This window comes from Sturnus vulgaris, chromosome 3 (genome assembly GCF_052056855.1).
Source record: "Sturnus vulgaris isolate bStuVul1 chromosome 3, bStuVul1.hap1, whole genome shotgun sequence".
NCBI lineage: Eukaryota > Metazoa > Chordata > Aves > Passeriformes > Sturnidae > Sturnus > Sturnus vulgaris.
Window position 1 is genome coordinate 33,184,275 of NC_142245.1, and position 17,832 is coordinate 33,202,106.

At 37.3% G+C, this 17,832-nt stretch overlaps 1 protein-coding gene across 3 annotated transcripts in view; it reads right to left on the minus strand.

Moving 5' to 3' along the window:
• AKT3 (AKT serine/threonine kinase 3) overlaps positions 1 to 17,832 on the minus strand; it is a 151,500-nt gene that overhangs the window by 13,657 nt on the left and 120,011 nt on the right. For all 3 annotated transcript variants that reach the window (XM_088161335.1, XM_088161334.1, XM_088161333.1), the window contains 2 exons: positions 7,588 to 7,802; positions 4,831 to 4,918 (listed from right to left, as the gene is read on the minus strand). In XM_088161335.1, the coding sequence (XP_088017461.1) occupies positions 4,831 to 4,918; positions 7,588 to 7,802 (303 nt within the window). The remainder of the gene's footprint in view (positions 1 to 4,830; positions 4,919 to 7,587; positions 7,803 to 17,832) is intronic.

Here is a 17,832-nt window from a genome sequence, read left to right on the forward strand (position 1 = left end):
GAGGTTAAGTACAGTATTTGACTGTAGTAGGTACACTGAGATGTACAGGCTTGATTCTACACCTTGAACTTCCATACACTTAGTGAACAACTACACAAATCCTTCAGCATGAGAGAAAATATGTAACACTACTTGCTCAAGGATAATTTACCAGAAATCACTTGTCTTGGTGTTGTATAGGAAATGGCTGAAGCCATTGACCGTGATACACTCCATCTGCCAAATGAAAAGTATGATGCTTAAGAATACCAATCTGATCTTTCTTCTCCTTTTAATTTAAAGGGAATTTTCAGAGAATGACAGAATATGCTGAGTTGGAAGGGACCCACAAAGATCATCATGTACAAGTCCCAGCCCTGCACTGCACCATTCCCAAGAGTCACACCAAATGCCTGAACATGCTGTCCAAATTCTTCTTGAACTCTGTCAGGCTGGTGCTGTGATCACTTCCCTGCGGAGCTGTTCCAGTGCCCAGCCACTCTCTGGGTGATGAACCTTTTCCTTACATGCACCCTAAACCTCCCCTGACACAGCTTCAGGCCATTCCACTACCATTAGAATCCCATCGACCAAGAGATTGCAGCTGAATTGTGCTGGATAGATGGGAGGAACACCTGTCCATGGCCCTCAAACTAGAGTTTCCACCTGGGGGAAAGAGGAAAATTTGAGCTGAGCTTCAAGATGGTCAATAAGCTCCAATAAGGTCAATAAGCATTCCTGTAGGGACTGGTTCCTGTCCATACATGGCCCCAAAGGCAGCTTGCTGCACAGCCAGCAGCCACAGCACAGCCAAAAATTGGGAATATCCCACGGACCCTGCATGTGGTGGTCCTAGGCAGGGGGAGGAGAAGGAGCTGGAATTTCAGGGGTGGAAGGACATAAGTCCACAGGAAAACTGGGAGGTTTACCCATGGATAAATCGTTTTCCAAGTAATACAATGCTGTTACCCTGGACAGAGGGAAACCACAAACCTCCAGCAAGGTAAGTTTAAGAATCAGACACAATTATGTATACTTTCCTCCCTGTAAATTCAAGCAGGGGGGAGAAGGGTGGCAATCAACATCTAGGTCTGCTCATATAGTTTATAGGGGAAACAGAATGGAAATATCAGATTGGTTAGATGTTGTCTGATCTTTTTACAAATTTGCATGGCAACAACACAAAAACAACCAATGAGGGTAATTTCTGTAGGTTTTGTGGAAGTGCAGATAATTGTATGAAAACAGTATAATTCAAATAGCAGCAGCCTAAAACCAAATGGTGGTACTTTTCTATTCACCTCTTACCCTTTCCCTTCAAAATCCAATACACAGAAGTACTTAAATGTGCATTTAAGATCATAGTCATACTGCAGATTTTGCCAGGCCTGAAACCAGGAATTGGATCATGGGATTTCATCATTTGCTGGTTCGTGTCTTGAGTAAACCAAGGCAGCCACAGCTGAAGGGTAAGGAACAGCTCCTTGCAGCTGTCAGACCTACAGCTGGAAGTGACTCCCTTCACAGTGAGACAGGTGCCTCCAAAAGCACCAAAGCCAGACCTCCTGCTTCAGCCATCGCTGCCACTGCTCCCTGCTCCCATTCCAGCCCTAACAGATTCACTTGCTGGCACTTCTTCATTTTCCTCAGGGACAAGCAGAGCTATTACCACAAATCAGAACATGTATCTCAGCCCAAATTTCCACATGGTTTCTCTCATCTTTCATCCATATTACATGCAGGGGGAGAACCAGGCCTTGCTGAAAGGTCTGCTTCTCCTTTGCCATGAGGACACCAAGTGCTTCAAGCTGCAAGCCTGAAGACATACCCAAATTTCAACCTTTTAAGTAGTGCCCATGTGCTTTTTGTTCCGTGAAAGACCCTGAACAGAACATCTGACAACTTTAGTGTACGTCTGCTACCCAAATAAAAATATGCTAAAACATTTCTTACACAAGAAACAGAGAAATTTCAAAAAGCTTCCTGATTCTACCTAAAAATAAAACAAATATTTTATTTAGTATGTGGGCTTTTGAAGTCTTCAGAGTTTGCCAAACTATTCAATTTCTCATACTCAGGCAGAGAGATAAAAACTCATCAGGGCTGAGATGATCACAGGAAGAACCTGGCACAGGCTGCTCTCTTTCATATGCCCTCATGGTTTTTCTGCCAAAAATAAATACATCAGATCACAAATGCTAACTACTATACATTTTTCATTTAAAGGCAACGACCTTCTCTGCTCCAGTGTGCCATACAATATTTTTTTATCATTATGTAGTACCAAATTAGGTTAACTAGTTAGCAGTATCAGAAACCTAATAATTCCATTTGCCCATTTGGATCCATTTGACCTGACAGAGCTGTGGTCTGTCACATGAAATACATGAAATAGTTTAAAGATATATAATTTTGTTTCTAATCTCACCAATAAAGCGGTAACCTAGTAAAATGATAAAATTAGAGGCATAGGAGCACGGTGTGCACATGTACAAAACTATCACTCAGCAACTACTCAGAATACACATGATTTTTTGGTTTCCATTACTCTGAAAGTGAAATTCAGTTCTTTAATTTCTAACAGAAACACGCTCCCTAAATGCAGCCAGAAAACTACAGTGCCATGGTGCTTAAATCTCAGGCAAAATTACAGTGAAATATTTTTACTATGCAAATAATTACATCCACTATCAACTTCATCAAGTGACCCTATTGCTGAAGACTCCACATCCAACAACAAACAGCAACAGAAGCAAGCATAGAATAAATCTGTTTTGAAATCAAATTTATTTGATGCTCTGAATTATTTTAGAATACCAAAATACCTCAAAAATATTCATATAAGCATTCTAATGAACATACTTGATGAAAGTTCATTAACCTTATCATTATGTTTGAGGATTATATTTCAGAGCACAGCTCTGAAGTCTGCAGAGTGTAAGACTGTGTGTGCAGAAGAAACTACTGGGTATTTTAACCAGGCAAACAGCTTGGTAAGGAACAAATAGGAACAAAAGTCTTTTAAATTAAACAGAAAAGCACACTGTCAGAAGTCATTTTCATTACTTGTTTTTCCATAAAGGACACACTGTGTGCTAATACTGCACAAAAGCAATTCCTACAATCCTTGAAGAGAACTGTTCAACTGAGGAAATTCAGTTGATATTCCATTGGCAAATTTAGTTTCTCAAAGCAACAGTGTCCAGAGTAAACAAAGAATGACTAGTTTCTCTAGTCATAATACTCCAATAAGCCATATCCACTTCCAGAAGCATAAAAGCAAAGTGCCAGCATTTATATATTTTTATATAATTCTATTTCTTTTTTAATCTGCAAAATCCCTCTTTTTATTTTAATAGCTTAAAAAATACCTTGACTGTAACACATTTGCCATGTTCATTTGGAAAGAATCAAAGCACAAGCAATTAAGAGTATCTATATATTCTTAACCAAATAAGATGCTGAATACAGTGTAGAATTGAAAGTTCTATTTCTAATGTAAGATAATTAAGAAATGTTTTTCAAGAGAGCAGGAAAATGTAACAGCTTTTTTTTCCTCACCCACTCCTAGCACACTGCAATCCTATTGATTTTTGTGGCTTTTTTTTCACTCTAGAAAGGTCCTCAACTTGTATGTTTAGATTTTATCCTCACAGTGCTTCTCCCACAGTGTCCTTACATAACCAACCAGTGGTTGAACTCATAAAGTAACCTGATTAATATACTTGCTCTGATTATTTATTGTAGTTTCTTGAAACCTTGTGGTACTGCCAGGGAAAAATCACACTTATATCAAGTAATTTCAGAGTACCATATTTTGTATCATCATATACAGGCTTTTATTTCAATTCCGGTATTTGTCAGAGAAGTTACCACACCAACAACCACACATTTTTAAAATTCCAGTTCAACAACAACTGAAAAGACAGTTTGTATCATTGACATTGTAGCATAAACATATTCTGCTCAGTCGTATGTCTTCCATTTTCCTTTTATTTGAACAAAGCAAAAAAAAAAAAAGGAGAAAAAAACTATCTTAAAATTACGCAGCTCAACTGGCAGATTAACAATGTAAAACAGTTGGGGAAAAAAGAAAAGTCTTTATCAAAATAGAAAGGGTTTATAGCAACAAGTAAACTCTTACAGAAATACTGAGATAAAATCAGTTTCTGTATATAAAACAACTTAAGTTGAATTGAGTTTCACTCCCAAGCAAGATAAATTCATTTTCTAAAATCATTCCTGAAGTGTTGATCATTACAGAAACAGGCCTAGGTTTGGAGAAAACTGTTCCACTTGAATTGCTTTCTCCACAAGCTGTTTTGGCTCAGTGTTTTAACACTATTTGAATTTTCTTAGATATCTCTTTAAATTTGAAAAATGTTTCTGCTTATACACAAACAATCAGAAAGTAGATTTTTGCTCTGAGTTCCTTACAATCACTTAATTTCCCTTTTTCATAAAACAACTTTTCACTAAAAGGCAGAAATGAAATGATAATTCAGGATAAACTATATTACATTTTCCACATTATCTTTAGTCATACATGTATTTTTCTCTTGAAAGCCCAGGAAGGAAAAAGAAAAGGAAAAAGAAAAGGAAAAAATTTGGACATTTACATAATAAAATATTTAGGTTGGTTTGCAAAATTTACTTCTGGTGAGCTGACAATTTATTACTGAAAACACAAAGATTCGGTAAGTAAACCTTGTTCAGAATAATTATTAATTTGTATTAACACAAAAAAGTTGCAAAGAAAAAAATTACTAACTCCAGAGGAGCAGCAGTCTGTGACTATCATTGAAACCACCTTGCAGAAGCCAGATTGTTCAATGCCATATAAAAACATACCTTTTTATCATATACATCTTGCCAGTTTACTCCAGCAAAGAAACTATGACGCATGATTTCTTTTGCATCATCTGGGCCTCCACCAAGCCTAAAGAAAACAGGGGGGAAAAAAAACACATATTAAACTTTTATAGGGAGAGCAAGTTATTGTTATGGTTGGAAAAGTGACAATTTCTTTTTTTACTCTTTGGGAGCAATTCTCACCAATTAATATGAAGTTTTCACCTGTTTAATATGAATTCTGGCTATCTCGAGAGAATTTGCAATAGTGGAAGTACCGTGGTCTATTCTTTTTGATTATTCCAACTACAGTGTTCGTTACTGTACACAATGAGCTTTTTTAGGAATTCATTTATTTTTAAAACACACTTAAGTTTGGTTTGCTTGAAAGCCCAGCTAATGTCCTGACACTATTAAAAACCCAAACCAACTCAATAATGCTAAAAAAAAAATTTGCCAAGGACGTGCCAGGCACTGAATCAGTAATGACTTGTGCATCATTTTTATACAGTGTTCACTGCTGTTGCATCTGGGTGTTGTAACAATTAACCAATTACCACAAAATAGTCTCAATCTGAGTCAATTAGTATAAATTAATAAATTGTAGGCCTGCTGAGAAGGTTATTTAAAGGCCATTGTGAATAACCACACTACTCACTGTGGCCCATAGCTTGCCAAACCCAGACTCTGTCTGGTAAATCATCTTAGGAAGTGGATTTCACCTACTATGGATGAACTTGCCCAAGGTGGTTTGAGCTCACAGAAGTGGTCATTGCTGCCAAAAGAGGAGTGTCCTGCCCATACCTCTCTTCTCTCACTTGCATTTACGGTATCATTCCCACTTGATGACTGTGAGAAGAATCAGCTCCCTAACCTGGAGAAAACCTAAGCCCAACATGAGAATATGAGAGAACTGGCCATTTTTTGTTGCATTAGCAAGTCCACTTTGACTTGACAAGCTGAGTGAGCTCCCTTGAGCTGCTGTTGTTGTTCCCATCCCCACATCCAGGGATGGGAACCTCTGTCCTTCTCAACAGCACATTGACTTTCATGACTGCTCAGCTCTCATCTAACTTCTCCCTGAGATGGGGGATCCTACTGCCCTAACAGAAGGAAGCTGCAGCAGAAAACAGCTACTCTTAAATAAATAAGCAGACCATACATGTTAAATGTTAACAAGAAGAGTGACAAAAACAGTGCATGCTTCATTAAAAGCTACTGCTAAAGATATAAGGACAAATTCTAAAGGCAAGCATTTAAGTAAGATAAATTCCTTTCTAAAGCATTTATTGTAAGGAGGAATAATTTCCACAACCAAGAAAAAAATGTCTGTTTTGGTACTACCCTGCTGCCAAATTTCAAAAATATTCTGGACTACTACGTCAGTCTTGCAATAACTGAGTGTAAAGTTATTCTAATTTTCAAGCTGTATTCCTCCTTGTTTCTCAACTACTCATTGTAAAATTCTCTACATCTTGGCAAAACATGGCAGTTAGCCTTTAGTCTCCAGACTTCTTTCAATAGAGATATTCTCTCCATATCTTCTAGTTGCTCACAAAAAAGCTGAGTTGTGTCAATCTCTGTGTTCCTCCCATATTTAGAATTAGCTAGCACAAGAACTTGAATATAAATAAGCTGCTAAATATAAGTCTGTAATAAACACTACTGTCTGCAAAGATTAATTACAAGAAAGCATCTTTCCAATTCTAAAGGCTAATATATTTGATTGGTCAGATTTTTTGGAGGTTAAAAAGCATTAGGAGTTGCTACAGAAACACAGTTTTAGTCTACTCTGCCTGTATTTGGTTGGCTGGTCACAGTCTGCTTTTCCTGCACACAGTAAGTTCAGCTGGAGCAGACAAGCTAACCACTTGTGCTGTCCTGCCTGCTGCACTTGGCTGCATCCAGGCAAATCCCTTGGAGAAATACAAGTGTTTCAACAAAGCACACTGCCCTCAGTGTACTCAAAACTTCTTGAGAACAACCAGCAGCTGAAGGAGAACTAGAGAAGACAGGCAGACAATGTCTGCTACCCTAAACCATGTCAAGAGACTCACAAGAATGACAAAGATATTGCAGGGGACAAAAGGTACCTACAGATGAATCCCACTGATTTACAAAGTCACAGATTTCAGAGCCACAGAAGACTGGACACTGCTGGTCCAGTACTGGAGCCACAGGAAAATGGCTTTCCTGGGCAACAGTACCAGAGGGAAAAGCCCACCACAAAAGGGCACAGACAGCAGCTGGGTGATGCTTTCAAACTACTCTCTTTAAATTTCTCCAGTTGTATTCTTTAACAAATTACTAGTTTAATGCTCTAATATGTGATTTATTTATGTGCCCTAATAAATGTAGCTGTGGCTGTCTATGCATCTCTCCTGCCATGATCACCAAAAAAAGTGCTACAGACCCCTTGGGACAATGCAGTGAACTCAGGGGTAAGTACTGGGCAAAACAATTGAGATCTTTCCCTTTGTTCCAGCACACATTCTAAACCTGAAGAGATCCCTGTGTTTGCTGTGAATGATTTAGAAAGTTTCTCTTCCACAAGCTTTTCTTCCTTTCCCTGGTTGAATTCATTTTGTAAGTGGCTCCTGGACTGAAAAGATCTGAGACTGTAGGGTTGTGTATGACCCTTTCCTGTGATTGACAGCTCCTTCAGCCAGGAAGATCAGGCACCACAGACCTATTTTTATATTACCCAGCACAATTAGAGAATTTATTACGCCTGTACAGCCAATTAATTTCACTTACCGCTTATTTGGATCCTTTATCAGTAGGCCTGATAGTAATGATTTTGCATCTGCAGACAGAGTTCGAGGAAATTTTATGTCTTCCATTAGTATCAGTTCAAATAGTTTCTCATGATCTTGGTTGTAGAAGGGTAATCTTCCACACATCATCTCATACATGACAACGCCTAATCCCCACCAGTCCACTGCACGACCATAGTCATTATCTTCTAACACCTGAGACAGAAACCAAAAGCATCTTTAAGACATTAACTATTTCATACACCATCACTTCAGTCTGTTTGATGCATCTCTATATGAATATGTTTCTGAGATTTTATTTTCACGGTATGCTAAAAGGGTTCCCAGAACCTGACTCAAAACTGCAGCACTAACTCACACACCTGAGCTCACTGAAATTCCAGGCTTACCAGGCACTGCACTGCTAAAAGCAAAATTAAAACTTGACAATGACCTGCTCCAAACAATCATGACTTCTTTTTACCCTTTCCTATGTACTCTACCAGGCCATTTACATCATTCACAGCTTTAGGAAGAGACACTATCTACAGGTACTACATGGGCACTAACGCCTCATTTAGAAGTGTGAAGCATCTGCTTGCTCAGTCACTTCCCTCTCTTTTACCCCACCTATCTAAAGTCTTCAATTTAGAACTACCTTAATCTTATTAAGGCAAGTTTAGTTTCTTTATGATCTTTGTTTACATCAAAAGTCCTCAATGCCTTTCTCCTGCCAGTTTCATTACATTCCATTAAATAATCCTAACAGCTGAACTGTGCCAATGCAAAAAAAAAAAATGGCAGTGTTTATACAATGCTATGTTTACTATGAAACTATGCTTATAGGGTATTATGTAAACACAGAAACTGGTAAAGTTTATACAATTTATTAACACAATGTCACCAATGTTGTGAACCTCAAAACAATTTATTCCACAGCCCTTCTCCCAGCAGTACCAGAGAACTGGAATAAGAAATTTAAGCAGTGTGTCTTGACCTTAATACACCTTCCTATTAAATTGCAGATATGGAGACAACATAATAGCAGCATTCACCCATAAAAATCACAAGCAATAAGGAAATTGAAGGTTACTGAATATATAATCCCAGTTTCTATTAATTTCTAGTAGATCATGACCCTTCGTACAAAAAAAAGATGAAACAGAAATCAAGAAATCTTAAAACAGGAGGCACTATGACTGTGTGTGTCAAGCAGCAAATATTTCCTGCAAAAGAGCTATCAAAAAACCTTAAAACAAGAAACTAAAAACCTTAGAACAATAACAAACAGAAAAATCAGATAAATGCAACTAATAGAGTAGAAATCCATTTGTAAAGAATGTAAATAATTCTTTATAGAGAATTGCTACAGTATCACAGAAGGCAGATTCTGAAAGGCAGCACCCTATGACTGATTTTAAAAAGAAAGAACAAACCAACAACAAACTAATCCCCAGAAAACAGAATACTTAAAATACTTTTTGCAACACACAGACACGTGCAATCACCATCACAAAGAGCTTCTCCAGATTCAAACTTTAAGCAGAAATACAGGAACAGGCATTTAGATACCTGGTAGTGAAAGTAAATCTTTCAGTCTTTAATGAAAAAGGCAACCCTCTATAAGGTCAGAGATAACTTTATCCATAAATAGATTATCTTGCAATTGTGTAAAATGGATAATAGAAGGGTGTTGGGCTCATTTATCTGCCTCTCCTCTTGCTCCCCCAGTAAACCCAAGCCTCCTTTGAAGTGTCTGGGATGTGCTGTTAGCAGAAGCAGCATGCACTCTGATCCAGTATGGCAATTTTGGAAATCCCACAGTAATTAATGCCTTCATACTCCTACTTTTCACTGTCCTTAAGGATTAGTAGTGGAAACATGGTGAAAAGAAGTATATTAAAAATCCTTCTTGTGTATATAAGATTAAAAATCATAAATATTAACACATTAACACATATGATTTACAACTGTGCCAAAACAAACAGACTCATTACATCATTGATATTTCCAAATAGAGGGTGAAATTTTGGAAAGTGTAAAATACAACAAATTATCTGAATAAGTACATATGACAAAACTAACTAAAATAACTCCTGCATTTTAAAATTAATTAAATGTTTTATGAGTTGGAGCATATTGCAAGCTATTTGCCGAAAAACTGTATATGAAATCTGTGATGCTTGTCTTTAAATCACCATTTCTTCTGCCACGGAATAAAAGCATTATTTATTTTTCTGCTATAGCTATTAGCACTGTTACTGTTTCACTCATGTGTACAGTTAGTCTATTCTTTTGAAACTAGCAAAATAATAAAAATTGTGAGACAGTGGTAGATTCTTTTTACGAGTAAGTTGAGGTGTGGCTTGCATGTGTGGTTTATAAAAGAAGGCAACAGGAAAATAAAACATCGTTCTCTGAACAAGGCAAATCACATGGCCAATAGCTAAAGCAAATTGTATTTGCAGCTTTACGTAATTTATGCAGGACTTTACCTAATAATAATAAAAAGTATGAACAACCTTTTGCTGCATTCCCACAACAGCAACAAAACAGTGGTACAAAGAAAGAGCCAAATGTGATTTTTAACCTCTTTTTACATAAAATCATAAAAAAGCATAAAAGCTGGATTAACTGCCTCCCAAACCCGCATATCACCAGCCGGGTTCTCATCCCCAGCTGGCAAAACTGGCAACTCTTTATTTTTGTTTAAATACCTGGTTTACAGCCAGCCAGACAAGCAAGAGCATCAAAATGGTTTCATTTAGGCAAAAGGAAAACAGCCTGAAAATAGTGTAAATAAAGCAAAATACATCTCAACTTATTTTAACAGAAATGTAATAAAATTGTGCATAATGCATTCACAGTGAAGATAAACTATTATTTCCTTTAAGTAATTTATAACCTTCATGGTGTTTAGAAACTCCACAATTTGTAGACTGTGTCAAATCAGTGGAAGTGAAGTGCTGGAGCCCAGCTCCTACAACCAAACCTATGCAGTTAGGGCAGGCATGAGAACATATCTGTACACATTGCCTTAGCATTACAGAATCCTTTCCAAACAGTCCTTGGATTTCAGGGATTTGGTTTTAATTACACTGAATACAGGTCAAGAAAGCTTCAACTCAGTGCTAAAATGAACATGACATACAACTGCAGGCTTGCACCAATAAATAATTCAATCTTTTGCCCATCATGCAGTCAATACCTGCTTGTAGAAAAGTCTCCTTTGGTTGTGAGGAGTGACACTGCTGTCTCTGCAGCAGCTGTGGGATATCCTTGTGTATGTGGAGTACCAGTCTAAGCACACAGACACAGACACTGTGAAAAGTTTGATCTCTTGGACTCTGTATGCTGCCCTTAAGAGGTGCCTCCATCAGCCAATGCTTGTCCCCTGCTAAAAGGACACACAAATCTATCTTTAAGCAAATGCCCTGGGCTGACAACCCACTCCCTTCATGGTGACAGCAGGACAGGCAGCAGCAGCACCAAAACCATCGTGAAGGGCACAGGGTCAACCACTCTGGATGTGAGGTAAAGCAGTGTATTGATATTTCCTGGCAGTACAGCACAAGGACCACACAGAACTCATGAGCTCAGAAAGAGCCCCTACACTGACTACACACTCAAGTCAGGCTTGTTTCCACACAGTAAACATGGATTTACTTGTTTTCTTCCACAACATTTGTTTAAATAGTCAGATCATTCAGATTTCTGATTTCCCTTCCTTCATCCACTTCACATACATGGGGTGACAAAATCCAAGCCAACTTGCCAAGATCTAGGTGAGGTTTTAAGAGACAAGAGCTCCAGCACAATGTGACATCAGTGTGTGGATAACATTTATAGTCATCCACCCCTGACATAATCACTGTACCCAAGTGACTTCCCATCACTGAGCAAAGCAGGTGGACTGACTGCAGCTCAGTCTGGATGATACCACAGATCATGGGAAATAAAACTCAAAAAATTGCCACCATTTTTACAACTCGGGGAAATCTTATTCCATTTGTTTTCAGGGCTCTAGTTCAACAACTGGTTCTTTCAGAGGCAGTGCCAGCCTAATTCAAGCTCTTGTTTCTGTTCTCTCACCACAGCTTCCCCTACCTTGTCAAAACTATGCAACACACTACATCAGAGAGTGAAAAAAAAATGGGGAAAAAGTTTCACCCTGGATTATTTTTCACCTGAATCAAATTTTCTGACCTACACCACTCAATTGCCATGTGAACAGTTGCAGTAGCACAAGTGAGAACATGGGTAGCATCAGGTGTGGCCTTGCTGCAGAAATAAATGCTTGCCAATCTCTGCCCCAAAGTTACACTGACACAGAAATTCCACTGTCTCTGCCAGTTTTCCCTGCTCACACAGACAGCTGTAACAGCTGTGCTCACTTTGGGTGAAGATTAAGGCCCTGCTTCTCTTCCCAACCTGCATTTCTCTAAAGCTCTCCAGCAGTACAACAGGGCTCCAAAGTGGACATAAACTCCTTGCTGCAGTGAAACCGCTACAGTTTTTACTGTAAAAAAAGCACTGTAGCTCCTCTAACTCACACCTACGCCTGCAGTGCAAGGACACAGCCTGGGTTTATATGGCTGTTTTTAAAAGCAGCTGCAGAGGTGCCACTGAAGTTTGTATTTTCCCTTCTTATATAAATATGCAAAAGGTTAAGTAACACACACGCTTTCTAACAAGCAAGAAACATTAGCCAGGCATCTGCTGCCAGGCATTCCCAGGTACTTTAGTGCTTTAATGGATCTTTTAGAGGCTTTGGACAACCTTAGAGCTTCAACTAAGGGAGAGCTATTTATTTACATTAACATTTTCATTTGTATTGTAGTCAAAAGGCCACAGTACAAGTTCAAATTTTTTTAATTTACTGAGATAGCAGTAAACAAGGGAAAACAAAGTATTTTGTAGGGATTCTACTGTCTCTGCACACCTTGAGGTTTCTGGAGAGTGTTACTGGCAGTGACCAAGTATAAAACGGGATAGTGCTTTGTACACAGAGCAGACTGTAAAGCCTACATATAAAATAAACAATTCAGTTGACAGACCAACCTTTGCATTCGTGATGATTAAGACAACACAAACACACTGCAGGACTGCTAAGATCGCAGTAATTCAGTTGTGGTTTTCCCTCACACGTAATAATTCATTTTGTTGGCAAGTAATTACTGATCAATGAAGAAAAATACTCTTGTACTTACATTTATCGACCAAAAAAAAGCACTTTATCTTATCTATTCCCCAATGCTGAGAAACCCACTGTCTTGTGCTTGAAAAAAAGATTGTTACTATCACTGAAGTTTTCTCTTTCCCAGAAAATAAACCCCACAGAAACAACCTCTTCCTTTATTTCACCAGTGGCTGTAGATTTGAATCTTTAGGTTTATTAGTCAATATGTCTCCCGGCCCTTTGCTTTACACATCATTCCCTTAAGAACCCAACATGCTGTCAATAGAATTTGATGTCCATTTAATTTTACTAGGAAAACTAGTGAAAATATATCCTTTATTATCTTTATTGCTTCACTAGCTTAGAGATAGATGAAAGGTTTTTTGGAGACAACAGCTTGAGACATATTTGCAAACTCCTATTTGCAAGGGCTTGGGGCAGAGATACAGGAAACAGATCACTGAATGCCAAAGTTGATACATACACATGCAATGCTTTCACAAGCTTCTGTAAAAATAATTTTTTTTTTAGGAGGTGAGCCAGCAGTATAAGAGGTGAAGACTGTGACCATCTTAAGTCAGTCACTTCCACTTGCCCCAGGTAGAAACTAGAATTCTCCTATATTTTACTAATCACAGAGCATTGAAGGAGGTGTGACTGCCTCAGACAAACTGAGCTCAATGCAGAAAATCCCTTAATCCTGTCTTTATGGCATTTTCTTGAAATACAACATCCCTGATGAGCAGGGTCTGGAAGATCTTTGGTCATACAGAAGAAATTCCCACCATCCAGAGGTGTATTTCCCCACACCTCAGACTGGTAATTAACTGGTGCAACTTCTAGACTTTGCAAACACAGACAATTTTAGCAGTCACCTTGAGCATGAAAGCCTTTGTAAAATTCACTGTCAATCCTATACAAAGGGTTCCCACACTGGGTTTTATCTCTAGAAGAACAATATCAAAATATCGGACTCATACTTTGTGCTAGATAATCAAGGCAACTTACTGGAAAACCCATTACATTTTTGACCTATTCATGTTTTTCCTAATCCATTAGATATAGACCTTCAGATAGGACATTAGAAGTAGCTTGTTGCTCAATCAATAATTTTGACAGAACAGATGGGAAAATATTTAAACATCTAAACAAACTGTCTGCACACCTATGTTGTGAAAGAAAACTGAGAACTTGGATACACCAATGCACTGTTAATTTAAGGGGGGAAAAACTGTTTTCAATTAACCTTACAGTTCAGGTGGAGTGTATGTTCCTTAATCATTCCTGGTAACCCTTCACACATTTTTATTGCAATACTTGTTGGTCTGTTAACAAATATTCACCCACGTATTCTTCAACAGAAGTTAGAAAGTGTATTTGCTAGAACTTTCTATCAATTGTGGTAACAACTACAACAATGAGAAAGTTTATAATCTAACACTAAAGAACAAAGGTAATATCCACTTCTTTATAGACACAGACTTTCATCCAGATATATGAGAATCCATCCTGCAGAAGGCTATGCTTACCAAAAATTATACAATTCAGTTACTAGAACTGTATCTTGGTATGAAAAGTGAAGTGTTGCTGCATCAATAGTGAAAAAAAACCCACTTAAACAAATGATTACTGGTTTTATTATACACAGCTAAAAAGACAAAATGTCAAGGTTATAGATACTCTGGGAAATACACAGCTGAGATTTTCCACTGCTCTAATTTTTGCAGGTAGTTTTTCTCCATTTTGTATCTAGTTTGCACTTTTCTTTGACTTCTGCCCCTAATGTAAACTACCTTCCTATAACATTTTTGCATTCAAGATTTTGCCCATCTCACCTAGCTTTTTGTTATGTACCCTTAAGAATACATAGCAAACCAAACCAATTTTTTTGCATTTGTTGGCACAAATCAGAAATAGTATCTTCTGGCATAAATGTGAACTAAGCAAAGCTTCCTAGGGTAAAGAGCATGCAATACTAATTAATGCATTTAACCTCCTAGAAGAGACAGACTTCAGTAGAATTCAAAATTTAAAAAAAAAAGAAAATAAAAGAAAAAAGTAGTTAAGTTACTGCACATGAAAAAGAGTATTCTAACAAGGCCTGTAAGAAACCAATGGTAACACTGGAAAATAAAAAAGCCAAGGAAACAACCACATCACATTAAAAAGACCTCTCAAAAGACATCTTTCATAGAAGAGCAGCAAATAAAAGCAAAATATCATTTCAGCCTACAAAAAGATGGCACTTGTCTCTCATAACTCTACCATTAGAAGAAAATCTGCAGACCTGCTCATATCTATATTAATTATCACTGCACTAGCAGCAGTCTCTAAAACATACACCACCATAAGATGCAAGATGTGTAAGAAGCAACAAATAATTATAATATTGTGATATGTCTTTGTAGTTGCTCTTTCTTCCTGAAATTACTTTGAATACTTACTGATGTTAAATGGCATTCAGTTTTTGTTTATGCTTCATTACTCTCAGAAAAACTAAAGGCTTTTGGTGAGATGGAAAGAATGTTTGTATCAATTAAATGAAAATTAATGAAAAAGTTTCAAGCAATGTTATTGAGAGTCTTTGTAAGAATTTTACTTGTTTTACAAAATACTTGTTTTACAAAAAAAAAGTGTTTTATTAGAAAATTGCTCTCTGCTTTAAAATTCTGGTTTGAGTACAAAAGTTTTTTTATGTGCAGTGTTGAGCTAACCTCTTTTCTAGTATTCTGTTTGTTTTATTATTTTTTAATATTTGTTGCATCTTTTCCCTTGAGAAGTCTGATACTGCACGTGGACAGCTGATTTTTGTGACTTGTGAGATTACCCAGGTAGCACGACAACACAAATTCTTATTACATTATTGGTTATCTTCTTTCAGGAGAAAGTCAAATTTTTGTGCTAATTTATCTGATGTTGCAGCAATTCTTCTGTCTGTGTAACAAAGCAATGTTTTCCTACCCTCATCTAAATGCTCCCCAGGTTCTGATCTTGGTACCAGTTACTGCCAATAAGTGATGCTCTGCTCTGGATACCCTGCCTTGTCTACCTTTCCTCATTTTCATCTCAGGGGCCCATTGGCAATACCAAGCTGACAAAAATGCTCAAATTCAGGTCACCAGCGTTTTTGATGACTTAGGATCGTAAGATGACAGAATGTGGGACACTAAAATATGGTAAGTGATAACCAAACAGAAAAAAGAACAAATTTGAATTTTCATGAGATCAGAGCATTTCAAGGTAAAACAACTCCTTGCATTTTCATTTCCTCACAATATAAAAAAATAATCTGAGGGTTGGAACTCTAGTGTAAAGAGAAAATTCCATATTGTGAATCTCCCATAAATCAGAAGGGAAAATATTTTCAGGCAGAGATGCTATTCCTCCTCACCCCCCCTTCACTGGTCCTCACCCAGAAACAAAATGTTGCCAAATATACAACAGACAGCTGTTCAAGAGCACAAGCCAACACTAAACCACTCTTCCACAGGTAAAATAAATTCTATTGTGCCTCTGCTAAGAATCAGATTATGCATGAAGCATCTAGGTAAACACAGACAAAATAAATTTCAACTATCCTTCTGAAGCCAAAAGAAAAATCAGTTAAGCAAAACACAACAGCATAACTACACTGTTCAGGTACTCAGCAAACTAACTATACATTCAAGAAAATGAGAACAGGTTATCAGAAGTTGAGGCTTTTTGGTTTTTAAGCAGGCTTTTTGGTTTTTAGCAAAGCATTCTGCCTCACCAGGAAACAGTAATGCCTCATACTATAAGTTGAGACAAATACCTACTGAAATACAAAAAGAAAAAATAATTATGCCATCAGTGTTGGTTGAAGACTTGGCAATTAATATTCATCAGGTTAGACACTTTATTATTTTATGGAATAAAATAAATCTCATCACTGAAATTTTTTAAAAGGAACTTTATTTTTTTTAATATAACTCAATAGATATGAATGTTGAGATTTCATTAAATCAATGCAAATGAATAAACAAATCTTCAACCCTTATAGTAGGGCACTTCCTTAGATGGGGTACACACAAAAGATGATTTTTTTAAATTATTTTTTGATTAGACCTTCTCTATTTACTTAGTTTTACATTTGCCTGTATGAGAAAGAGGTAATACTGCCTGTTACAGATTAGCTCTGGTCCTACAGATATCCTCATTACACATGTAATTTATTTACCATTACAATAAGAGGGTTAAAAGCTTTTTGTTGCACCAGAAGAAAAATATTATCATAACCTGCAACACTGCCAATGTATTACTGTAAAGAATGACCTTTTTGACAGCATTCTTTGAGCATGGAACACAATTGATGTGAATCCATCATTTTAAAAGAAAGAAAGAATAAAACTACCACTGTTCTAAGTCTCTGGCGGATAAAAATTAATGTTCTATCCTTGGACAAAACAACACTATGCAACATACTTTGCTAAATATATATTGAGCACCCATAGGTTCCATTTCTTTTTATCAGTAAAGTTTTGGATTGAGTTTTTTTCTCGGGGGGGTGGTGGGGAGGGCACTCTATTTTGTTCATTCTAACTTGGCGATCAAAGAATTTTTATTTTTACACTATTACAGAAGTGCATTTTTCTAGGTTTCCAAAACCACCTTATTCAACCTTCCCCATCTGTCACCATCTGCTTCTTTTTAGCATGTACTTTTTGTGTGATCACATAAGCATGTGAAAAATAACTAACATTCAGATGATTGTCTGCTGGTACATTTGAGGACTGGGCATAATAAAAGTGAACTGCCAAAACGTACTTAACACTTCTAATTTTGTTGGGTCTTGCATGTAAGCTACATTTGATTTTCAAACTGTTTTACAGTTGGAAAGTTGATCAGGTACTCTAACTCAACAGTAAAACTGAGACTACATAATTAGCTCAGCACTAAAAAGATTGTATTGAAAGGGAGGAACAAAACCCAGAAATGTATCCACACGAGTTCACACATCCCTCTTGACTGAGTCTGTCTGCACAATGTTGCCTGAGGCACAGGATAAGATGCTGCAAGCAGCCTACTTCTGGCCAGTCACTGCCTGTG